The 26,156-nt window shown below is 38.6% G+C and overlaps 1 protein-coding gene across 3 annotated transcripts; it reads left to right on the plus strand.

Moving 5' to 3' along the window:
• Window positions 1–201: 201 nt before the first annotated feature.
• Window positions 202–25,551, plus strand: LOC123789793 (solute carrier family 22 member 10-like). Of its 3 annotated transcripts, none has more exons than XM_087854962.1 (11): window positions 202–307; window positions 1,276–2,090; window positions 3,062–3,165; window positions 12,979–13,133; window positions 13,236–13,404; window positions 14,896–15,019; window positions 16,263–16,378; window positions 18,213–18,427; window positions 20,178–20,286; window positions 20,973–21,176; window positions 23,104–23,316. In XM_087854962.1, exons 2-11 carry the CDS (start codon window positions 1,689–1,691, stop codon window positions 23,192–23,194), a joined length of 1,689 nt encoding a protein of 562 aa, XP_087711088.1. In that variant the 5' UTR covers window positions 202–307; window positions 1,276–1,688; the 3' UTR covers window positions 23,195–23,316. The 3 variants fall into 3 exon arrangements, with proteins under 3 accessions (XP_087711088.1, XP_045649674.2, XP_087711089.1); XM_045793718.2 differs by lacking the exon at window positions 23,104–23,316 and adding an exon at window positions 23,323–25,551 and having other exon boundaries at window positions 203–307; XM_087854963.1 differs by lacking the exons at window positions 20,973–21,176; window positions 23,104–23,316 and adding an exon at window positions 23,323–25,551 and having other exon boundaries at window positions 203–307.
• The last annotated feature ends 605 nt before the right edge of the window (window positions 25,552–26,156 follow it).

The raw sequence follows: 26,156 nt of genomic DNA on the forward strand, positions 1-26,156 counted from the left end.
AGCCCTGACTTGGCCTTCTGGGAAGCAACTCCCAGTGCTGGGGGAACTGATGTCTACCTCGAGTTCTCTTTTTCTCACTGGAGAAACTGTAAGCTTGGGGTGGAGGCTTCTCAGTGTAGTGTTGTGTTGGCATGGAGGAGGGGCAATATGGTCAGAGTGTAGCCACTCCTCTTGCTCTTCTAATGTGATCCTGTCAGTCCCTGTGGTTCAAGGGTTGCTTCAGCCTGACTTCTGGGTTCTGGGATTTCCACAGTGGTGTCTTGCTATAGACAGTTGCTAGTTGGTCTTCTTTTGAGACGGACTGAAGGTAAGAACAACTTTGTTACCATCTAGATGATGTCACTCCCCCATATTATTCTTTGTATACAACAATTTTTAAGTAGCAGAAGTTAAAAAAATGGAAGATAGTTTAGTAGTTACCAAAGGTAGAAAAGAAAATGACAGGAGTAGGAAGGAGGTGAATATACTTATAACATTACATGAGGGATGCCAGTGGAGATAGAACTGTTTGGTATTTTAATTGAGGTTGTGGGAACACTAAGCTGAACATGTGATAAAACCATATAGTACTAAACACACACACACACACACACACACACACACACACACACACACACACAGAAGTACAGGTGAAACTGAGGAAATCTGAATATTAGTGGATTTGATAAGTATCAATATCCCAGTTGTGATATTATACTATAGTTTTGCAAACTATTACTATTGGGGGAATCTAGGGGGACTGCACAGAGCTTCTCCTTATTTCTTACAACTGCATATGGTTCTACAATAATCTTAATAAATATGTCAATTAAAAACTACCTAAAGGATTAGAAGTTTATACCATACAAACTGTAGGTACAAGAAACTTGGAATGGCTACATTAGCATGAGAAAACACATGCTTGCAGGCCAGCAACTCTATCAGAGATAAAGGAGCCTCATTCATAATGATGAAACCACCAGTTAAGGATTCTAAACACAAGCACAGAAAAGATCCTCAAATATACTACGTAAGTGAATAAATAAACCTGAGAAAATAAACCCTTGCGTGGACTTACCACGTCCTTCCTCCTGTATCTACATTGCAAGGAGTCTTAAAATTATCATGAGGTCCTGGTGTGATTTAAACAGAAGCACAGTATCAGTCACCAAAAGATAGTAATTGCACCACGTTTCACTTTGTTCTAATTAAAAACAAAGGATTGTATATCTTAACTATTTTAATCTAAATTCAGTACTAAGCAAGAAAAACACTTGCTTTTTGTTCTTTCCACAGAAAAATCACACAACCATTTACGTTTTGTCTCTCAAACTCTATACTTTGGAAATGATTGAAGATTGCATGGCAAGCTTATTTTAGTTTATTTGGACAGTTGTGTACATGCCAAAGTCCAACGCTCATTCAGAAGATCACTGAGGACAAGCGCATTCAGAGATTAAAATTTTAAACAGATTTCTTTGTCAACAGTTAGAAGTGTCTCTGGTAAATTATTTTCTCTGTGAGTTTACTAAAAAATTAACATCTCCTGATTCCAGAAGGACTGGGGATACTGCTTCTGCTGCTCTCTTGTAGGAATGATTGATAAGAAACTGGCACTGACTTTGTGTGAATTAATAAAAGGAAACCGTTTTCTCCCTTTGAACTTCTCTCCATAAAGTATCCTCTTGAGGATCACCTGTTCACACTCAATGGCCTTTCAGGAGTTCCTGGATCAAGTTGGTGGCCTCGGGAAATTCCAGGTCCTTCAGATGGTTTTAATTCTTCCCTTTGCGATGATGATAATATGTCAAATATTGTTGGAGAACTTCACTGCAGCCATTCCAGGTCATCGCTGCTGGGTGCACCTCCTTGACAACGACACAGTTTCTGATAATGATACTGGCATCCTTAGCCCTGACGCCCTCCTGAGAATGTCCATCCCACTGGACTCATACTTGAGGCCGGAGAAATGTCATCGCTTTATCCATCCCCAGTGGCAACTTCTTCATCTGAATGGAACCTTCACCAACATGACTGAGCCAGACAAGGAGACCTGTCTGGATGGCTGGGTCTATGACCAAAGCTCCTTCCCCTCCACCATCGTGACTGAGGTAAGAGGCCCCATTTACCTCTTTTGAGTATACAGTCTGGTTGTTTATTTCTTCATTTGTTTGTTTATTAATTCATAGAATTTCTTTTTTTTAAAGATTGTATTTATTTATTTAACAGAGAGAGAAAGAAAGAGAGAAAGCACAAACAGGGGGAGGAGCAGAGGGAGAGGGAGAAGCAGGCTCCCCGCTGAGCATGGAGCCCGAAGTGGGGCTAGATCCCAGGACTCCGGAATCATGACCTGAGCCAAAGGCAGACACTTAACTGACTGAGCCACCCAGGTGCCTTGGGTGTTTAGAAAAACAGGATAAACATGGTTCAAGTCTTCAGTTATTGTGTAGATACTGTAGTCAGCTCTCTTTCAGTCTTTCAGCAAATAGCGATTGCTTTATCTTTTTTTTTTTTTTCATTTAAATTTTAGGTAGCTGACATATAGTGCAATATTAGCTTCTGGAGTAGAATTCAGTGGTTCATCACTTACATACAATACCTAGTGTTCATCACAACAAGTGTCCTCCTTAATACCCATCATCCATCTAGCCCACCTCCCTCCATCAACCCTCAGTTTGTTCTCTATAGTTAAGTGTCACTGATGGCTTGTTTCCCTCTCTCGTTTTTTTCTTTTTCCCCTTTCCCATATGTTCATCTGTTTTGTTTCTTACATTCCACCTATGAGTGAGATCATATGGTATTTGCCTTCTTAACTGCCAAGCACTTACAATGAATTTGAGGCCAGTGAAATCAACCAACTAGACATGAATTACACTAAATATAGTGTGAATACTAATGATTAGACAAGTAAGTACTTGATATAATGTGTGAAAAGTTATTTTTTGGTCATTTGTTCTCAGCCTAGTTGCAAGTAAATATAGGAAAGGGAGGCTGGAGAGAGTGATAACTGTTGCAGCAAGTGAACACTGAGGGATTGTAAGCGACTGTGAAACTCCTCTGTGCTGATTTCCTTCTCTTTCAGTGGGACCTAGTATGTAATTATCAGTCACAGAAATCAATTGTTCAATCCCTATTCATGGCTGGAATGCTGGTGGGAGGCCTCATAGGTGGTCATCTCTCAGACAGGTGAGTGTCTCCAGATCATTACTGCCCTTATTCTATGGTGTTTTCATCAGCTGATGATTAACTCTTTCAAAAAGAAGTCTTTATTGGGTTCCAATATGCAATTTATGCTGTTGTGGGTTGCCTTGGGTTCCCACGGAGCTAGAGATGGAAATGGAGAATTAGAATCTGCATGATAAATGCCATTTTGATGCCACACATATCTTTGTACAGGATACAGAAATGACATCTCCATAAAACCCGTGGAGATTTCAGAACAGTATTTAAAAGGAGGTACTATAATACATCATTTAGAAAGATGAGAAGTACCTATGGGCAGGGAGAGAAAGGTACTCCAAGAGAGGGGGTTCAGCTTGTTTAAAGACACAGATATGGAGAATAGCTTTGGAAGCCTTCGCCGGGGCTTCTGTGTTAAGTCCTTACTGGACCCAGTGAATTAAGTGCTTGTGAGTTTCAGACTGATCATCATGCCATGGTCGCCCCACTGTAATTAGTAGACATTTGTATAAAACACAATGAGGTGGTATTGAAGTTATATTAAGAAATAATTGTGGCTAAATCTAGCTGTTTGATTTTGTAGAAAAAAAGGGGGGGTGAGACTTGTTAGAGGTAAATTTTTGCAACCATATGAAGTAATTAATCGTGTCATGATTTGTGTTGTGAGAAGTTTGGGGTATCCTGTGCCTGGCAATGCCCATCATGAAGTGGCAGCCACCCATGGTAGGCACACACTCAGGTCTCCCATGGAAGAAATCGGAGACTTAGAGTATCTCTTATCATCTATTAGAAAAACTTCATTTAATTTTTCAGCTGAAAATTGGGAACTCTGAGTATATCACCCTAAATGTAATTCATAAAAAATTACAGAGTCAAAGTATTGATATTGACCAATCTTTTGACTGAGTCCTTTTTGATAATTCACCATAAAATGCTGATTGATGAGTTTATATGAGCATAGGGTAGGAGATGTGTGTGTGTGTGTGTGTGTGTGTGTGTGTCTGTGTGTGTGTGTGTATAGAAAGTGGATATGACAGGATAGGAGAGTAGAAAATTTGGTGAAGAAGACTGAGCCTTATAGCTAAGCTACAGATTTTGAATAAAACGTAGGTAAAAAGCTTCTGAACAATGGTCTTGGCACCAAAAGCACAGGCAATGAAAGCAAAAATAGACAAGTGAGATTACGTCAAACTAAAAAGCTTCTGAACAACAACAGAAAAAATCAAAATAAAAAGAAAATCTACAGAATGGGAAAAATATTTGCAATCCACATATTTGATAAAGGGTTAATATCTAGAATATAAAGGAAACCACTACAATCAAAAGGAAAAACAAAAACAAAACAAATAACTTGATTAAAAAATGGGCAAAGGAACTCAACAGATATTTCTCCAAAGAAGACATGGGAATAGACAATTGGTATATGAAAAGGTGCTTAATATTACTGACCATCAAGGAAATGGAAATCAAAACTGCAATGAAATACAATCTTACAACAGTTTGAATGGTTATTATATCCAAAAATTTGTTGCCAAGACCAATGTCAAGGAGCTTTTTCTCTGTTGTTGTTGTTGTTTCTAGGAGCTTTATGGTTTCGGGTCTAATGTTTATGTCTTTAATCCATTTTAAGTTAAATTTTTTTTTTTACTGCAAACATATTTATTTATTTATTTATTTATTTTCTTTCCTCTTTTTATTATTAACATATAATATATTATTTGTTTCAGGGGTACAGGTCTGTGACTCATCAGTCTACGCAATACACAGCACTCACCACAACACATACCCTCTTCAATGTCCATCACTCAGTCATCCCATCCCTCCCGCCCCCCTCCACTGCAGCAACCCTCAGTTTGTTTCCTGAGATTAAGAGTCTGTTATGGTTTGTCTCCTTCTCTGGTTTCATCTTGTTTCATTTTTTCCCTCTCTTCCCCTATGATCCTCTGCCTTGTTTCTTAAATTCCACATATCAGTGAGATCATATAATTGCCTTTCTCTGATTGACTTACTTCACTTAGCATAATACCCTCTAGTTCCATCCACGCTGTTGCAAATGGCAAGATTTCATTTTTTTCGATGGCTGTGTAACATTCCATTGTGTGTGTGTGTGTGTGTGTGTGTGTGTGTATATATATATATACACATATATATCACTTCTTCTTTATCCATTAATCTGCTGATGGACATCTGGGCTTTTTCCATAGTTTGGCTATTGTGGACATTGCTGCTATAAACATTGGGGTGCAGGTGCCCCTTCGGATTACAACATTTGTATCTTTGGGGTAAATACCCAGTAGTGCAATTGCTGGGTCATAGGGTAGCTCTATTTTCAACTTTTTGAGGTGCCTCCATACTGTTTTCCATAGTCAATGCCTCAGTTTTAATAACGGAGTAAACATCTAGACAGAAGAACAGTAAGGAGATAGAGGATTTGAGCATAAACTAGGATGGCTGACAGACATGTGCAGAACTCTCCACCCAACAATAGCAGAATATACATACTTTTCAAGGGTACATGGAACGTTATTTAGACTAGACTGCATTATAAGGCTCAAAACCAGGAATCAATAGAGTTCAAAAGATCAAAATTATATAAAATATTTTCTCTGATGACAATAGGGTGAAACTAGAAATCAATAGCAGAAGCAAAACTGGAAAATTCAAATGCATGGAAATCAAACAGCACACTTGCAACCAATGGGTCAAAGAAGAAATCACAAAGGGGATTAGAAAATACTCAGAGATCACGTATTGCATGGTGCACTGGGTGTTATACGCAACTAATGAATCATTGAACTTTACATCAAAAACCAGGGATGTACTGTATGGTGACTAACATAATATAATAATAATAATAAAAATAATAAAAGAAAATACTCAGAGATCAATTTAATAAAAAAGTCAACATACCAAAATTTATGGTATGTACTGAAGACAATGCTCAGTGGGAAATGTATAGCTTTAAATACCTACATTAAAAGAGGAAAAAGAAGGGTAATGAAGTCAGCAAGAGGGCAGAATAGGTATCCCCAGCCTTATCCTCATATTGAAACAATGGTTTAGTGATCATCCACAGACAAAAATGCCTTTGTGGGAACCTTGGGATTCAGGTCAGAGGTTTCAAAACCTCAGTAGAGGTTAAGATTGAGAAGGGCGGTCTTGAGAAGCATTGTAGTAGCAGGTTCACTGATTGTGGTCTTAGCTGTGGACTTGGAAGGAACATGTCCCCTGCATATCCAGTGCCAATCCAACTTTTCTGTGACTCTGCCACAAGCCCCATCCACCAAGTGACCCAGAAAATGCCATGCTCATTGGTGACCTTGATTACAGACCCACTGATCTCAGACCTTACCACAGACCTTAAAGTGACCCTGTGACCCTGCACACCAAGGTTCAAGGCAGTCTTGCCAGGCCAGGGGCCTGGCAAGAGCCACACCAGCCCATACCACCAGTAAAAGGCCCACTAATTGGCCTGACCATGGAACCACAGCAGCCACATGACCCAGCTCCAGCCTAACCCAACCATGATCCTGGAGGCAGTCCTAACAGTCTGGGGACTCAGGAGGAGAAGGTCTTTACCTGCCAAAACCAGTCTATAGAGTCGAGAAGTGTCTGCTCCTTCAAATGCAGAGACACCAATGCAAGGCTACACAATCATCAAGAATCAGGCAAACATGACACCACCAAAAGAAACTAATAAAGCCCCAGTAACTGCCCCTAAAGAAATGGAGATCCATCAAATTCTTGAGAAAGAATTCAAAATAATTATCTTAAAAAAGCTCAGTGAAATATAGGAGAGCACAGATGGACAACTAAATGAAATCAGGAAAACAGTACAGGGACGAAAGGAGAAGTGTAATAAAGAAACAAAATACATAAAAAAAGAACCAAATAGAATCCTGGAACTGAAGAATCCAGTCACTGAACTGAAAAATTCAATAGAGAGCTTCAACATCAGACTTGATCACGCAGAAGAAAAAATAAGTGAACTCCAGGAGAGGTCTTTTGAAATTATCCTGTTAGAGGAACAGAAAGAAAAAAAAATTGAAAAAAGTTCAGAAAGCATATGAGACTTATGGGACCAAATCCGGTGAGAGAATGAATGCATTATGGGTGTCCTAGAAGGAGAAGAGAGAGAGAGAAAAGGGCAAAAAGCTTATTTAAAGAAATAATGGCTAAGAACTCCCCAAATCTAGGGCCAGAAATGGGCATCTTGATTTATGAAGCCCCAAAGTTCTCAGATAGGTAGAACCAAAACTCAATGCCAAGTCCAGTCGAACTAAATAATCAAATAATCAAAAGTTAAAGAGAGAATTTGTAAAGCAGCAAAGAGAAAGTGATTTGTCAAAGACAAGGGAGCTCCCAGAAGGCTATCAGCAGATTTCTCAGAAACCCTGCAGTGCAGAAGAGAGTGGGATGATATATTCAAAATATTGAAAGAAAAACCTGCCAACCAAGAACACTTTATCTGGCAAAACTCTCTCTTTATACCATATGATTTCATTCACATGTGAAATTTAGGACACAAAACAAACGAACAAAGGAAAAAAAAGAGATAAAAAAATGTACTCTTATCTATAGAGAATGACCTGATGGTTCCCAGAATGGAGGTGGTTGGGGGGATGGGAGAAATAGGTTGTGGGGATCAAGGAGTGCACGTGTCGTGCTGAGCACTGACTAACATACAGAATTGAATCACTATATCGTATACCTGAAACTAACACAAGTTAAGCATCCCGGAATTTAAAAAGTTAAAAATGAATGAACGAATGAATGAATAAGATAAAAAACAAATAAAACCTGAAAAAAAAAAAGAACGAAAGAGAAATAAAGACTTTCCTAGACAAAGAAAAACTGAGGGAACGCGTCCCCACTAGAATGCCTAACAAGTGCTGGAGGGATTTCTGCAAGTTGAAACAAAATGGCACTAACCAACAACATGAAAGTTTATAAAAGTGTTTGTGGGGGGGTTCTGGTCCATCATGGTGACATAGGAAGACCCTGAAATCACCCCGCATGGAACACACCAAAGAACACCTATATATAGAACAGCTCCTCCTGAGGAAGAAATGAAGGCCACTGAACAGCTTCTGGACAACAGGAGACACAACAGCAAACAGAACAGCAGGAGAGATTGAAACATGGTAACAAAGGCAATCTCCAGCCCCGCGCTGTGAGGAATAGTGCTGAAGGCCTGGAACAGCTTCCTCTGTCACTGGGCGCAGAAAAAAAAGCAACTAATATTACACTGTATGGTAACTAACTGGAATTTAAATAAAAATTTGAAAAAAAAAATAAAAATAATAAGAAAATAAAAGAGCTGCTAGCATAAAAAAGAGACAGCACTAGAATTCCACCAGCCAAATGGGGGAGGAGCTGTGGGAACACTTCAGGTCGGAGGGACTGGAGAACGAAATGGTTGATGCTCCCCGTCCACTTTAAAAGCCCACACCAGAGCAGGTCTGAATGCCATAACTGGCTTGCTGCCTCAGAGAGCCCTGGGTCCACAAACCCATACCAGCCCTGGTCGAGCTGGAGCACAGAAAATAAGCTGCAGGTTTTGGTTTTTGGTTTTCTTCCCTTTCTTCTTCTTTCCGCCCCCCCTTCCTTTTGTCTTTAAAAAGTCATGGTTTAAAAAAGCAACTAGCATATCAAAGAGCCAGGCCTAGAATTTTGCCAAACAGGGTGGAGGGGAGCTGCTAGAATGCTTTTCAGGTGGGTGGGGCTAATGGACATTGTCCACACTTCCCCTCTACCTTGGAAGCACAGATCAGATCGGAGCACAGCCTGGGTGCCCTAACTGCCATGCTACCTCAGTGAGACCTGGGTCCCTAGCTCACATCAGCCCCAGGCATCCCACCAAGGTGGCCACAGGGCAGTGCACACTGGGACACTCCTGATTAGTGCTCACTACAGCCCCAGCCTTTGTGCCAAGGGGACATGGGGACAATGTGCCCCAGAACACTCTAGGCCCACACCACTTTGGCTTTAGTTGGCTTGCATCTGCTTCAGCTTTAGTTGTTTTGACAGGGTGTCTGCCAGAAAAAGTCACCAGGCACACACAGTCTACACTGGGGACAACCGTTCACAAGGCAATTCCTTCAAGTTTAGGAGAAGTAGCTCTTCTGCCAGATCCATAAAAACGAACACAGAAAATCAAACAAAATAGAGAGACAGAAAAATATGCTCTAAAAGAAAAAAAACAAGGGAAAAAAATCAGAAAAGAACAAAATTAAATGGAAATAAACAATATGCCTGATAAAGAATTTAAAGTAATGATAGTAAAGATACAGACTGGAGAGAAGAGTGGAAGAACTCAGTGATACTTCCAATAAAGAGCTAGAAAATATAAAAAAGGACCAGTCTGGAGAGTATTATGCTGAGCAAAATAAGTCAATCAGAGAAAGACAATTATCATATGGTTTCACTTACATGTGGACTATAAGAAACAGGGCAAAGGACCATAGGGAAAGGGAGGGAAAAGAGAATGGGAAGTCATCAGGGAGGGAGAAAAACCATGAGAGACCCTTAACTATTGGAAACAAACTGGAGACTGCTGGAGGGGAGGTGGGTATGGGGATAGGGTAATGGGGTGATGGGCATTAAGGAGGGCACCTGATGTGATGAACCCTGGGTGTTACACGAAACTGATAAATTATTGAACACTACATCTGAAACTAAAGATGTACTATAAGTTGGTTAATTGAATTTAAATTAAAAAAAGAACCAGAGTTGAAGAATACAATAACTGAAATAAAAAACACACGAGAGGGAATCAACAGTAGATCAGTGGATACAGAAGAACATACCAGTGATCTGGAAGACAGGGTAATGGAAAGCACCCAAGCTGAACAGCAAAAGGCGAAAAGAAGTTTTTAACAATGAAGGTAGGTTGGGTCACCTGGGTGGCTCAGTCAGTAAAGCATCTGACTCTTGATTTTGGCTCAGGTCATGATCTCAGGGTTGTGAGGCTGAGCCCTGCATTGGGGTCCGTGCTGGGCATGGAGCCTGCTTAAGATTCTCTCCCTCTCCCTCTCTAAAAAGAAACAAAAAAGAAATTAGGGAAGACCTAAATAAATGGAAAGATATCCCATGTTAATGAGGTAGGAAAATGTAGTATTAGCACTAAGTTGGTAGTACTTAATCCAATCTATAGTTTTAATGAAATCCCTACATTGTTTTTTTGCAGAAATGGAAAAGCTGAACCTCAGATTCAGATGAAATTACAAGGGGCTCCAAATAGTTAAACAATGTTGAAAAAGAATAAATTCAGAGGACTTATGCTTCCTGGTTTCAGAATTACTACCAAGATACAGTAAATAATTACTATGGTTTTGGCATACGGATAGACATATAAGCCACTATAATACAACTGAGAGTCCAGAAGTAAACTCATACATTTATAGCCAACTGACTTTTGAACAAGGGTGCCAAGAGCATTCAACGTGGGAAAGAACAGGCTCTTCAGCAAATGGTGTTGAACAACTAAATTTTCACATAAAATAGAATGAGGGGTACCCCTACCTGATATTCTATGCAAAAATTAACTCAAAATGAATCAATGATATGTAAAACTCTTAAAAGAAAAGTAAACGTTTACAACCTTGTATTTGGCAATGATTCTTAGACCCCAAAAGCACAAACAACAAAAGAAAAATAGGTAGATTGGATTTCATACAAATGAACATTATCATTATCAAGAAAATCAAAAGACAAGGGGTGAAAATATTTGCAAATCATATATCTAAAAAGGGCTTAATATCCAGAATATATAAAGAGCTCCTACAACTCAACAAGATGATAAGCCATAAAAAAAATCATCAAAGAACTTGAATGGATTTGTGGAGAAATTGAAACATTTGCGCATTGATGGTGAGAATAGAAAGTGGTGCAGTCACTGTGGAAAACAGTTTGGCAGTTCTTCAAAAATCTAAACAGAGTTGCCATATGAACCAGCAATTCCCTGCTTAGGTGCATACTATAAAAAAATTGAAAACAGGGACTTCAACAGGTAGTTGTACATTGACGTTCATGACAGCATTATTTATAATAGCCAAAGGTGAAACAATCCAAGTATCCATCAACAGATTAATGGATAAACAAATATGGTATATATACAGAATGGAATATTATTCATTCAGAAAAAAAATGGCACATCGTACAACACAAACAAACCTCAGAACAATTATGCTAAATGAAATAAGACTGACACAGAAGGACATATGTATCCATATGTATCCATCGCCTTCTATGAAATATCTAGACTAGGCAAATTAATGGAGACAGAAGGTAGATTAGAGATTATTAGAAGGATAAGAGGGAAGGGGAGAATGAGGAGTTATCGCTTAACGGTTATAGAGTTTTTGTCTGGGGTGATGAAAATGGAAATAGTAGTGATGATTGTGAAACATGATGAATGTAATTAACCACTGAATTGTACGTCTACAAATGATTAAAATGGCAAATTTTGCATCGTATTATATATATATATATCTTACCACAGTAAATATATTCAAAACTTTCATTGTGACAGTTTGTCACAACTATCTTTGTGAATCGTGTTTCTAATTTTGTCAGTTTTGATTCATGTGTTTTGTAATTTTTCGAGTGTATATACATTTGACATTTTCAGCATTATTTCTGGAAATGTATTCTGTTTTGAAATTTATTTTATTTGATATTAATATAAAGACTGCAGTTGTTCTTTTTACTATATGAATTGCATATCTTTTTCTATCACTTTACTATAGTATTTTAAGTATGACTATTGACAGCATATAGTTTCTTTTTTTAACCTATTCTGGTAATCTCTGTTATTTGATAGAGTGTTTGGGCTATTAGCAATTAATTTGATTAATTGTGATTGTTGCTATGGTTTTGTTTCAGTCTACCATTTTATTATTTTTTTTCTATCTTATTTCCTGGATGATGGTAATGATCACGTTGTGGGATCATTTGTTGTTTTTGTTCCTATGTTTCACACCTTTTGTCTTTTGGGGAATTATTTGAATATTTTTAGAATTCTGTTTCAAATATTGCAGGGCAATTCCCAATCCTAAACATTTTCCATTTGTTTCTCTTCCTGAGTGTGTAGATTAGCACGTTTTATTTAGTCCCACTTGTCCCCACTAAGCCCCCTTTTCCTGGTGCCCAATGATCCACGGAGTTTCCTTCTCCCTATTTGGCCTTCACCTTTTTCCCTTCACTCTTCACCTTATGTAATTCTTTCCTCTGAGAAATTTCTATAATTTTCTCTGTCTGGGCTGTGGCACTCTTACATTCTGTTGTAAATAAAGCACGTGGCTTGGGGCCTGTAAGTCCAGATTCAACAGAGAGGCCCTCTTACACACCCCTTAAGCAACTTTGATTGTTCCACTGATGAAACAATCGGTTGTGTATCAGTTTAACGCTAACCTGTATGATCTTAGAGACCCTAGTACACAGTCAGCTCTCCTGTGTTCTAGACGCTATACACCCTCTCTACTATGCTAAATACAGATGGTAGTACAACGATGCCCATAGTATTTTACAATTTCCAATATTTTATTCTTTTGTATATGGTATCACGTGGTGCCGGAGGCCTCCTGGTGATTGGATGATCGTTTTGTTACTGTTTGTCTACATTATAAGCACAGATATTATTTTTGAGATTTCTGTTGTTTTAGTTCTTGATTTGTCAAACTCTCAGGTACGAAGAATCACTTGTTAAAATATCCTCTAAATTTCAGAGTATATTTTTGGTCTTCTTAAGTTTGTTTTTGTTTTTTTCCCACAAATTCTTATTGCTCTCATAATCTCATCTGACTCTCTGTTTCTTAGGTTTGGAAGAAAGTTGATTCTCAGGTGGTGTCTCCTACTGCTTACCATCTTTGGGACGAGTGCAGCTTTTGTTCACACCTTCCTCATTTACTGCTCACTACGCTTCTTGTCAGGTTGTTCTTCCATCATCATCCTGACAAATGGCATGATGCTCAGTAAGTCAACGATTTTGATCTTCTCCGTTTTCCAAGCCTTGAATTTGACCTTGAACTTTCACCGTTATCTGACATTAATATCCCAATCGGTTTTTCTTTCAGTCATAGAGTGGGTAAGGCCCCCATCTAAAGTCATGGCGATAACAGTGATATTCTGTGCCTTAAGTGTGGGACAGATAGTCCTGGGAGGACTGGCATTTGTCTTTCGAGAGTGGCGCACTCTGCAACTGGTGGTGTCTGTACCTTTCCTTGTCTTCTTTCTCTCCTCAAGGTATGAGCCTTCTTTCACATTTTGCCTTATGGGAACCTGGGGTGAGAATGAGGACCGAATTGGGATATACTGATTTTCTTATTTCCTGGACCCTTTCTTGTTGCCTGGACCTAAAACCCATGCCTCTCATCTGTTCAGTCTGTGCAATTTGATAAACAGAACAGGAAGTAGTAATGACCTTTCTGTCTGGGAGTCCTAGGTATTTTTTGTTTTGTTTTGCTTTAAATCTTACCCAGTTAGAGCAGTCATAGAGTTATTCCCATATTATTTTCCTTAATATAAAATATAGACTTAAATAGCTCAAAAAGAAATACTTTAAATTCTTTTTTTGGCTTTGGAATGAATCAGGTTATGGTAGTTTTCAGATTTTCATTTTTGTAGGTGAAGTTGGATAAAAGGAAGAGACAGCAAATTTATTCAGAAAGGAGCAGCATGGCTTCTTCAGTACTAAATACTGGCATGCAGATTGGATGATGGACAGCATGTATTCAGGGCTCCCTTTTCCTGTAAATAATTTTAACAGACATTTCTTTATGGATAACTTCATCCCTGTACTTAAAACCATCTAAAGGAGAGTCAAGTTTAGTTCATCATGGAGACACACTTACAGATTTAATACAATGAGATGAGTTCAGAGAGAGAAGAGAGTGTAATCCATGCCAGACTCATCCATTATGTCATTATGTCCTCCTAATAATCCTACAAGGAAGAGAGTACTAGTGTCTCCATTTTATTGGTGAGAAAACTGAGGCATAAGTGACTGACTTATGTAGTAAGTTACCAACATAGCTGGTAGTGGCAGGAGTACTTCTAATCTTTGTTGGGCTTTAAGCTTACATAATTTGGGGACTTCTTTATTTAAAGACTATATATCATGAGCACAAATTTGATAGAACCCATGCCAAGGTTTGGGAGGGATTTTGCTTGAGGAACTCTCAAGCTTAAATTTCATAAGCTTCTTCGAAAATCTGCTGAGTAAGCAGAGAGGCGAGTGGCCTCCAGAGTCTATGTTCCTGACCGTGAAGATGTACTGCAATGGATTGGTTCTTTCTTTCTTTCTTTTTTCCTTTCTTTCTTTCTTTCTTTCTTTCTTTCTTTCTTTCTTTCTTTCTTTCTTTCTTTCTTTCTTTCTTTCGATTTTATTTATTTATTTGACAGACAGAGAGACAGCCAGAGAGAGGGAACACAAGCAGGGGGAGGGGGAGAGGAAGAAGCAAGCTCCCAGCAGAGGAGCCTGATGCCGGGCTCCATCCCAGATCGCTGGGATCACGCCCTGAGCCGAAGGTGGACGCTTAACGACTGAGCCACGTAGGGGCCCCTGGATTGGTCTTTCTTATATTTTCCTAGTAGTTGTGAAATAAAACTTGAGTTTCTATTCCTAACCCAATAAATGGTGGATATTAGATGGAAGGCAAAAAGCATCTGTAGTCAACAATCATATGACAAAGAAGCAAGAGAACTGACTACACTTGTGTGCCCTTCCTCCATCAGGTGGCTGGTGGAATCTGCTCGGTGGCTGATTGTCAACAATAAACCAGAGGAGGGCTTGAAGGCACTTAGAAAAGTTGCACACATAAATGGAATGCAGAATGCTGGAGATGCCCTGACCATGGAGGTGAGCAGGAAATGGAAGATGGTTACTGGGTTAGAGGGAAGACATAAGCTGACTCCGCCTTCTTGTTGAGATAGACAGACTGTTTTCCTAAAAAGGGCAGCCAAGAAGGTGAGCTTAGGTCCCTAGTCTTTCATGGCCACCTTACACAGAAGCCCCATTTTGAGCACTGTGCAACCACCTCTTCCTTTAGTTTGCTTCCTGATCTGAATCTTTAACCTATAACTCTTGTGGATGGCCTGCACCTTCCATGGCCTCATTTTCTTTCTTTTCATTTTTTCCAATTTTTATTTAAATTCTGGTTAGTTAACATATAGTGTAATGTTGGTTTTAGGAGTGCAATTTACTGACTCATGACACCCAGTGTTCAACAAAACAAATGCCCTTCTTAATATCATTTTTGCTGCCGAGGTCAAATAGGTTGCTGCCTGTGTTCTCCTCTAGGATTTTGTTGGATTCCTGTCTCACATTTAGGTCTTCCATCCATTTTGAGTTTATTTTTGTGTATGGTGTAAGAGAATGGTCCAATTTCATTCTTCTGCATGTGGCTGTCCAAGTTTCCCAGCACCATTTATTGAAGAGACTGTTCTTTTTCCTGCTTTGTCAAAGATTAGTTGACCGCAGAGTTGAGGTTTCATTCCTGGGCTCTCTATTCTGTTCCACTGATCTATGTGTCTGTTTTTATTGAAATCTTGTTATTTACAAGGATGTGGAAGGAACTAGAGGGTAGTATGCTAAATGAAATAAGTCAGTCAGAGAAAGACAAATACCATATGATTTCACTCATATGTGGAATTTAAGAAACAAAACAGATGAACATAGGGGAAGGGAAGGAAAACTAAGATAAGATGAAAATTGAGAGGGAGGCAAACCATAAGAGACACTGAGCCCTAGGAAACAAATGGAGGGTCGCTGGAGGGGAGGTGGGTGGGGGGAAGGGATAACTGGATGAAGGGCATTAAGGAGGGCACTTGATGTAATGAGCACTGGGTGTTCTAGACACCTGATCAATCACTGAATTCTACCCATGAAACTAATAAAAAATATCATTTTTGTGGTTTAATATCCCCGAGTCTCCTTTAACTCTCTACATCTTCTTGCATATCCCTTTCACACCTGTGATTGTATGTATAATAAGTTATGCTGGAAAGAAAGGGAGCATATCTCTCCTGTCCTGTTGGGTGGAGGTCTCGCCACAATGCCTGGCACCGTGTTGGCAAATGAAACATGTTTGTTGCTGTTTAAGGGTTTGAGATCCATCATGCAGGACGAGCTGGAGGCAGCACAGATCAAAACTACTGAGTTGGACTTGTTCCGTGTCCCCAGCCTGCGTAAGAGAACCTGTCTCCTGCTATTTGTGAGGTGCGCTCCACATAGTGCATTGGCAACCTTAAAAAGGGGGAGACATGAATCTATTTATTTCAAAGGTTCTAACAGTGTTGTGGGGGTGGGTGTGCTGATATGGAGATAAAAGATGAGGAAAACAGACTGAATACTGCTGTGCTGGGAGATGCGCAAAGGGTTATAAAAAGACTCACCATATGATGAGTTAATTGTGTCATATTGCTCCATCCTCTCATCCTTGGGGATTGATGCTGGGACTTCCACCACAATACCGATTTTGGCATTTAGTTTCCTTCGTTTTTTTTCTTTCAATTTTTTTTCCAAAATTTAATTTAAATTCTAGTTAGTTAACAGACGGTGCAATAAAATCTTACTAACAGTAATATGAAGGGATAGTGAATATATATAGCTTGATAAACATTTCAACTTGTAAAAATGTAACCAGCACCTAGATCAAGACAGAAAATCCTAATTCCCCAGAAGGTCCCCTTATGGATCCCCTACAGTGAGAACCACCGTTACACTGGCTCAACTCGCATTCCTTCCTCACTGTCCACCACATAAAACTTACCGACTGTGCTGCTCTCCATCACCACAGAGGAGTGTTGCCTAGTTGACTTTCACATAATATAAATCATAAAATGGTTTCGTGACAGCCCCCTCTCCTCAAGCTTATTTATGTAAGATCCACCCATTAGACGAACACCCTACAATTTCGTGATGTACTTCCATATTGCTGAACTTGTACTTGTTTCCAATTTGGGGTGTTACCACTAGGACTTTCTTAGAAAATCTTGTACTTTATCTCTAGAAGGATATAAGTACTTATTTTGACAGGGTTGGGGGGGATTTTAAATTAAATTCTGAATTTTTGAAGATTTACCCCAAAAAAAAGCATATAGAACAACATATACCCCCTGCCAAGCTTAAGAAAGTAACTATTGAATTTTACTGTTTACCTCTTCCCAGGCATATCCTGGGAGACCGTGTCTTCATTTCTTTGGATTGTGATTTTTTACTTTTCTCTTATCAACTAGGTCACAGGCTCAAGTTTCTGAGTCCTAGACAATCTGAGCTGAAAAAAAAAGTAGAGATAATTGTCAAGAAAGGACTTACTTGCTTAGAATTGCTGTGATCTGTGGTGGTTTCTTGGGCTTTAATGTCTAAATGTAGCTCTCTCTGGGTATAGCAGATCATTAAAGTGGACTCTTCTCCCTTAGATAATTTCTGGGTAAATTGTAGATCCCCAGTGGGAACCTCTGATTATATTTCCTATGGTACAGTTGGTGCACATTTGCTTGAATTCTGACATTTTTCTCTTAGCCCTAGAAAATCATATATGAACCTTAAATTCCCCAGAGCTGTGTCAGACCTCAGGACGTGGTGCCCCCAGATAAAAGGGACTCAGGTAGTCTCTTTGCAGCTTCAGTCACTAGTTGAGCAAGTTGAGCAAGACCTGGTTGAGCGCTTCACAGTATTGTGGTTGAAGGAGAAGAAGGACTCACAGCATACGGACACCCCTCAAAATAGAAATTCTTCCCCGCAGGTTTTAATCGTTCTCTATATCATCTAGTTTGGAGATTGGGACAGGTTATGTTTCCCAGTCATTGCCAACTCTTTGCTTAGGGACTCAGATGAAAGAATGACAGAAGGAGTATTGTTTTTATGTATTGCCAGGAAATTATTTATAGTAACTTTAAAATTATACCTTAAAATAATGCATTATACAAATCAGACTGGGCCTTTATTCTTGAACACTGACCGCTAGCTGTCTGGGTTGATATAGTCATCAACTGCAGCATGTAGGCTTTCAATCTGACGGCACGTGTCTTTCTTCCTTTGTTCATTACAGATTTGGAATCACAGTACCCTTTTATGGCATCATAATCAATCTACAGCATTTTGGGAGCAATATTTTCCTATTCCAGGTAGTCTTTGGAGCTCTCACTGCCATAGTCCGAAGTCTTCCTCTTTTAGTACAGAATCATATGGGCCGTCGAACAACCCAGACACTTTTCATGTTCCTGGTGGGACTTTCTGTTTTGGTCAACACGTTTGTGCCTCAAGGTGAGAGAAGGCTGGACTTTGGGGGAAAGAGGTGTCTTTTCCCCATCCTTTAGGGATTGTATTGGTCACAGTTGTCTGAAGCTGGGAGTAAAGAGAAGTGCCAATTAAGAGCCAAGTATTCCCCAAAACCAGTCTGAGGGTTTAAAGCAAATCCTGCTAAGATGTTGTTGGGAAAAGAGCCAAAGGTCCACAAGGAGCAGCTCAGACATGTATTTCTCTTCATCACATCCTGAAAGTATCTAGAAACTGGTGCCATTTATTCCTGACAGTTTCTTTAGGATAGCAATTGATCACCTGCCTTTTGGCCTTTAACATTTTTAGTAACAAGCATGAAGGGCCTAGGTTTTGCAATTATATCTCATGTGAGGACACAATGTGGTCACTTGCTCTGTTTGGGCTCTTCATTACCAGCTTTGATGACTTGTCTACTTCCTGATTGCTCTGTATCCACCTGTCAGTGTGGTGTTAAGTCACCATGACAATAGCCCTTGCGTATGGGAGTCTTCTTGACTTCTAGGAAATGAAAATTTCCCCCTTTTTTCAAGTAGCGAAGGAGTGTACAATAGAAACAAGGAATTAAGTAGATTAAAAGCCTAGTCCATTCCAGTTAGATGACTTTGTAAATTAACAGAATGATGGTATGTAATGACCAGGAGAACATTAGTGGGCACTATAACTCAGCTATGTCCCAGTGCAGGCATGTATCTTATAGCATTACAGGTTTGTGTAACTCTACTCCTCAGAATATCATTAATGATACAGGCTTACTCCCTTACAACAGAGTCTTTTCCAATATTATAAAGCTATAATTAGATTTCTTTTTATATCGGGCAGAAAATCAATTATCTGCAACTTTTCTTTATTGGTTCCCAAATTCTGACATTTTTTTCCTAAATAGAAGTTTCCATTCTTAGTTTCTTATGTCTAAAAATGTGGCTTCTCTTGCCTGTCGACTCATAGAGTGGTCCTGTTTTTTACTATTCTATCATGCCATACCCGCCCCATGACAACGCGATATCTATACAAGCTTGACGGACACATCCAGCCTTACCTGGGATTTTCCTGGTTTTATCAATGAAAATCCCTGTTGCTAAAACCCCCAATTCCCAGGAAAACCAGGATGACTTGTCACTTTAAATTCTGCACTTTAATTTTGAAGTGTAGACAACTGTAAAGTCGACAAACTTAGAGCTGAGTCCTAACCTCAGTAACTGTCCACATGACTGTCCCACCTTCTACAATAGGGATATAATACTGGACAGAATCAGTAAAAGCACAACTAATGAATCATGGAACTTTACATCAAAAACCAGGGATGTACTGTATGGTGACTAACATAATATAATAAAAAATATTATTATAAAAAAATAAATGTACAAAAATCATCCTAAGATTAAAAGCCTAATTTCAAGTCTGTCATCAAAAAAAAAAAAAAAAAAAAAAAAAAAAAGTAAAAGCAAATTTCTGCCAGATTCACCTCTTCGTCTCCTTCTTTAGAAAATCTGAGATATGGAGAGACAGATTTGCTGCAATTAACCCAGATAAATTTACGTGCTTTTTAGAACCTATGTGCTACAATTCTACTTTTCTCAGCATATCGACCACTCCGTGCTCTCTGACACTATAAAATTTTCTACAGTATGGCTCAAACAAACCAATAACCTACAAGGTCTTTTTTTCTGGCTAAATTTGCTGGATGCTGATTCCTTCAGCCCAGATTTCTTAGTCTCACTGGTCTTTCTGTCTCCAGAAATGCAGACCCTGCGTGTGGCTTTGGCAAGCATGGGAATCAGCTTTGCTGCTGCTTCTTTCACTGGTTTTTCTGTCCACCTCCTTGAGCTCATCCCCACCGTCCTCAGGTATGAGTTTATGGATGTTTTGCTAGGGCATCAAACAGAACATTCTCAGCTAATTGGCACTTGTTGCAGGAATAAACACAATAAGACCTAGTTATTATAGGGGCGCCTGGGTGACTCAGTTGGTTGCGTATCTGACTCTTGATTTTGGCTCAGGTCATGATCTCAGGGTTGTAAGATAGAGCCCTGCATAGGGCTCCATGCTAAGTGTGGAGCCTGCTTGAGATTCTCTCTCTCCCTCCCTCTGCCCGTCTCCCCTCATTCTCTCTTTCTCTCTCTCAAAAAAAGACCTGTTTATTATAAAAGCAATCATTTGTAATTATAACAGTAATAATATGCTAACAACATTTTAGCCAAAGTTTATTGAAAACTGACTTTGTGCCATGCACTGTGCTGAGCAGTACTTTAAAGCATCATCTCATTAATCTTTGTAACAACTCATCGGGGTAGGCGCAATGTATAAGAGTTTGTGTCAAATTACGAAAATGAGTCTTAACACACTTTGAGCCTGACAAAGACAGCTAGAAAATAATAGAACAAATCTAAAAAACAAGTGTTTGTCATCAAAGCCCGTGTATTTAACAATTGTGTTCTAGCACTTTCCATCTTTTATTAAGTCAAAATAATGTATCTCAAGTTACATGTGCAGATTTTTACCAGATTATTATGTATTGTTGTTTACCCCTCAGGGCAAGAGCTTTAGGATTAGACACAGTGGCTGGTAGGTGTGGGGCAACAGTAGCTCCCCTCTTGATGACCCTAATGGTATATCTTCCCACATTGCCCTGGATCATCTATGGAGTCTTTCCCATCATTGCTGGTCTTGTTGTCCTCTTCTTACCTGAAACAAGGGATCTTCCTCTGCTTGACACCATCCACGATATGAAAAAGAAGTGAGTAAACCTTCCAGCCATCTCCTGGGAGGAACTGTGTGCCTTAGGTCTGTGGGTGAGAAAGGCAGAACACCACATGAGTCCTTCAGATCACTGAGAAGGTTCAGCTTTGCCTGGAATACTTCCCTCTCAGGCCACTGCCTTTCATTAGTGGCAGGGTCACTTCTATCCCCTGTGAGTTCCAATCTAGATTGCAGAAATCCCCTCTGCCTAGAGCTCATCAGTAGTTTCAGTGGTGAAGAGATGAAAATTAGCTCTGCTGTCATGGCACGTACTAGCTGCCTTCACAAGAGATACACGTTCATGATGGTATTTCATGAGTCTGAGATCCATAGGAGCTCAGACAGGAAAGGGAAAGGAATGCCACGGCCCGTAAAGGAATAATGTTAGGAAGATCATATAGAGTTAAAATTTTTTTGAAAAGATAATAAAAGAAAGAAATCTTGTTTAGGAGCCTTGGTATTCAGACAATTTTACTGCCACAAGTAATGGGAAGATTGAAGAAAGAGAAAATAAGAAACTAGCAAAATATTTTAAATGAGAAAAATGGTATACTTGTTTCCTAGGGCTTCCATAATCAAGTTCCACAAACTGAGTGACTTAAACACAGAAATTTATTTCCTCACCGTTCTGGAAGCTGGGAGTCTGAGCTCAAGTGTCAGCAGGGCCACACTCCCTCTGAAGGCCTTAGGGAAGGGTTTGTTCCAGGCCTCTCTTTTTTTCTGGTGTATCTCTGGCTTGTGGCAACATAACTCCAATCTTCACATGGCATTCTCCCGGACGTGCCTCTGTGTTGAGATTTTCCCTTTTGTGATGCCCGTCATATTGATTAGGGGCCTGCCCTACTCCAGCATGACCTCATCTTAACTAATTATATCTTCAATAACTACATCTGCATGTAATAATTTCACATTCTGAGATACCGAGAGTTAAAACTTCAATGTATGTTTTTGGGGAGGGAGGAACACAATTCAACCCAAACAAATGGGAAGTTCCTTGAAGACTGTCAATCCACTTCTTGACTTTCCAAAGGTGTCACTGGCCAGAGGTCTGAAAAGACCAAGTGAGAGTAGCAACTTTTATTTTATTTATTTATTTTTTTACTAGGAAAATATATTTATTTAGCAGAATTCGGTGATGTTCAACCAGAGGAAAAAACAGAAGCAGTGCTGGAAGGACTGACTAGCCATTTAGAAGAAAAGTTGGTTGGAAAACATTGTCTCATTTGACATCAAAATAAATTTCAAATGAACAAATCAATTAAATGTAAAAAAGAAAAGTGATAGTATAATAATATTTAGGTGCATATTTTTATAATCCTGAACCAGAAACAATGTGCACTATATGAACCTAAATTCAAACACCCTAAGTAAAAATGTTTATAAGAGTTGCCTACTTCAAAATTTTTAGCAGCATGAACAAGGTTAAAATCCAAACAAAATGATTAAAAAAATTTGTAACCAATTCTTTAAAAGATTTTCAAAATTTCTTGTATATATATCCTAATTATGAATAAAGGAAATAACACCATGTGTGCAAGGGCAGGTAAAGACTGAAATACAAATAGCAGTAAACATACAAATATGTACAACTCCACTAGTAATCCAACAATGTTAACTTAAGTACCAATGAAGTCAGATGACAAATATAAAAACGTTTGATAGTAGTGGGTGTTGGGAAGGATATACAAACCCAGAAAATATCATATATTACTGAGTTGAGAGTATAAGTCAATAAACATTTCTGGAGATCAGTCTGGACACAGATTAAAAAATGTCAAATATAGATCACTTTAGATGTAGAGTTGCATTTTTAGAAAATTATTATAAAGAAAGAATAGGTAACTTGCATAAATATGCACTATTGTAACACTCTTTGTGCATCGAGAGTAGCAACTTTAAAACTGCTTTCTTCGGTTTTATTGCAGGAATTTCTTGGATCTGCACAGGCAGCAGGGGGCTTTTCCAACATTAATATCAATGTGCCCTGAATTTTATTGGATGATAAAAAACCAGTAGTTGGAGGATCAATTTGCACTTGTGCATGGAAAACACACAAACTTATTTTTATCTTTTCTTTTTTTTAAATGTTTGCTTTTTTTTGACGACTGGTTCATTGATTGGTTGTTTCTGTTTTGTTTTTCCAGCAAAGAAGTCTCAAGAAAAGTAAATGAAATAAATTCCTCCGTAAGAGTGACAAAAATTTAAGGTGTTTTCATGAGCTGACTGGTGAGGAGAAGAAAACTATGAAAGAAAGATAAAACACAGGAATTTCCTTTTATATCTACAAACTAGCAAGAAACTGTACTGGAAAATGAATCTCAATTACAATTATTGCATTAATTTGCAGTTAAAGAAGTAATTTGTGAGAACATGTAATTCGATGAACAATCTAATATTTTTGGAAAGTAGTTGAAAATTTCAAATTTATTGGTAAATTATTAATACACAAGATGATTCAGAAACAAAGGAAAACCATGGAATGAAGATGTAGCTGGCTGAGAGAGAGAGAAAAGGGATTACATGGGTGATGGGGATTCAGGAGGGCACTTGTGATGAGCACTGGGTGTTGTATGGAAGTGTTGGATCACTGTATTGGACACCTGAAACTAATATCACACTGTACGTTAACTAATTGGAATTTAAATAAAAACATGGGGGAAAAAAAAGAAAAGGCAGCAGAAAATTTATTTGAAAAAATAATAGCTAAAAACTTCTCAAATCTGAAACAGATATCGAGATCCAGGAGGCACAGAAATTTCTACCCCACCCCCCACCCCAAACTCAATCCAGGAGGTTCACACCAACACACATAGTAATTAAATAGGCCAAAAGTAGTGATAAAGAAAAAAAAAAATTAAAGCAGCAGAACAAAAAGAAGATAGTTACCTACAAGGGAAACCCCATCAGGTCATCAGTAGATTTTTCAGCAGAAACTTTGCAGGTCAGAAAAGGGTGGCATGATATACTCAAAGTACTGAAAGGAAAAAATCTGCAGCCAAGAATACTGTATCCAGCGAGGTTATCAATCAGAATAGAGGGAGTGATAAAAAGTTTCCCAGACAAACAAAAACTAAAGGAGCCCATGACCACTAAACCGGCCCTGCAAGAAATATTAAAGGGGACTCTTTGAGTGGAAAGGGAAGACCATAAGTGAGATTATGAAAAGTAAATAAACACAAAAGCAGTAAAAACTAGTATTTCTGCAAAAATCAATCAAAAGATTTATAAAACAGAAGGTTGCAAAATATGACATGATATACTTAAAATGTAGGTCAGGGCAGGCAGAGGGAGTTAAGAATGGGTTCAAATTTAAGCAATCAGCAACTTAATACACACTGCTGGGGGCGCCTGGGTGGCACAGCGGTTAAGCGTCTGCCTTCGGCTCAGGGCGTGATCCCGGCGTTCTGGGATCGAGCCCCACATCAGGCTCCTCCGCTATGAGCCTGCTTTTTCCTCTCCCACTCCCCCTGCTTGTTTCCCTCTCTTGCTGGCTGTCTCTCTCTCTGTCAAATAAATAAAATCAAATCTTTAAAAAAAATACACACTGCTGTAGGCAGAAGATGTTATACACAGAGCTACTGATAACCACCATTTGAAAACCAGTAATAGATATGCAAAGAATAAAGAGAAAGGAATTAAAGTATATCACTATAGAAAGCCAACAAGCTATGAAAGAGAGCACGAGAAGAAAGGATCAGAGAAAGTCTATAGAAACAAGTATCAAACAAGCAACAAAACAAGTAACAAAATGGCAATAAATACACACGTATCAATAATTACTTTGGATGTAAATGGACTAAAATGCTCCAGTCAAAAGACGTAGGGTGACAGGTTGGGTTAAAAAAAAGTGATCCATCTATACGTTGCCTAAAAGAGACTCATTTCAGATGGAAAGACACCTGAAGATTGAAAATGAGGGGATGGAGAAATATTTATCATGCAAATGGACATCGAAAGAAAGCCAGGGTAGCAATACTTATATTGGACAAAATAGAATTCAGAACAAAGACTGTAACAAGAGACAAAGAAAGATACTATATAATAATAAAGGGGACAATCCAACAAGAGGATATAAAAATTGTAAACACACACCCAATATGGGAGCATCCGAAACATAAAACAGCTAATGACAAACATAAAGGAAATAGTGGATACTAATACAATAACAGTAGGGAACTTTAATAACACACTTAGGTTGATGGACAGATCATCTAAGTGGAAAATCAACAAGGAAATAGTGGCTTTGAATGATACACTGGACCAGGTGGCTTTAACAGAAATATTCAGAATATTCCATCCTAAAACAGCAGAATACACATTCTTTTCAAGTGCACATGGAACAAGTTTCAATAAATTAAAAAAAAAAAAAAAAACTGAAGTCGTGCCATGCATCTTTTCTGATCACAATGCTATGAAACTAGAAATCAACCACAAGAAAAAATCTGGAAAGAGCACAAATAGCTGGAGGTTAAGTAACATGCTACTAGAAAATGAATGGGTCGACCAAGAAATTGAAGAAGAAATAAAAAATTACATGAGAACGAAAATGAAAACATAGTGGTCCCAAATCTTTGGGATGCAGCAAAAATGGTTCTAAGAGGAAGGTTTATAGTAATACAAGCCTATCTCAAGAAACAAGAAAAATCTCAAACTGAAAACCTAACCTTACACCTAAAGGAGCTAGAAAACAAATAAACAAACAAAATCCAAACCCAGCAAAAGGAAAGAAATAATACAGATCAGAGCAGAAATAAATAACATAGAATCTAAAAAAAAAATCCAAACAAAACAGTAGAACAGACCAAGGAAACCAGGAGCTGGTTATTTGAAAAGATCAACAAAATTGATAAACCTGTAGCCAGACTCATCAAAAGAAGAGAGGACCCAAATAAACAAAATCACTAATGAAAGAGGAGAAATAACCAACACCACAGAAATACAACAGTTGTAATTGAATATTATGAAAACCTATATGCCA

This window comes from Ursus americanus, chromosome 24, assembly GCF_024610735.1.
Source record: "Ursus americanus isolate L20-20 chromosome 24, mUrsAme1.1.p, whole genome shotgun sequence".
Taxonomy (NCBI): Eukaryota; Metazoa; Chordata; class Mammalia; order Carnivora; family Ursidae; genus Ursus; species Ursus americanus.

What these genes read in the sequence shown, in the direction of transcription:
- LOC123789793 (XM_087854962.1), top strand. Translation starts at nt 1,689, where the DNA reads ATGGCCTTTCAGGAGTTCCTGGATCAAGTTGGTGGCCTCGGGAAATTC. An exon ending in GACAAATGGCATGATGCTCA is followed by an intron (nt 13,134 to 13,235) that starts GTAAGTCAACGA and finishes TTTTTCTTTCAG; the next exon opens with TCATAGAGTGGGTAAGGCCC. An exon ending in CTCATCCCCACCGTCCTCAG is followed by an intron (nt 20,287 to 20,972) that starts GTATGAGTTTAT and finishes TTTACCCCTCAG; the next exon opens with GGCAAGAGCTTTAGGATTAG.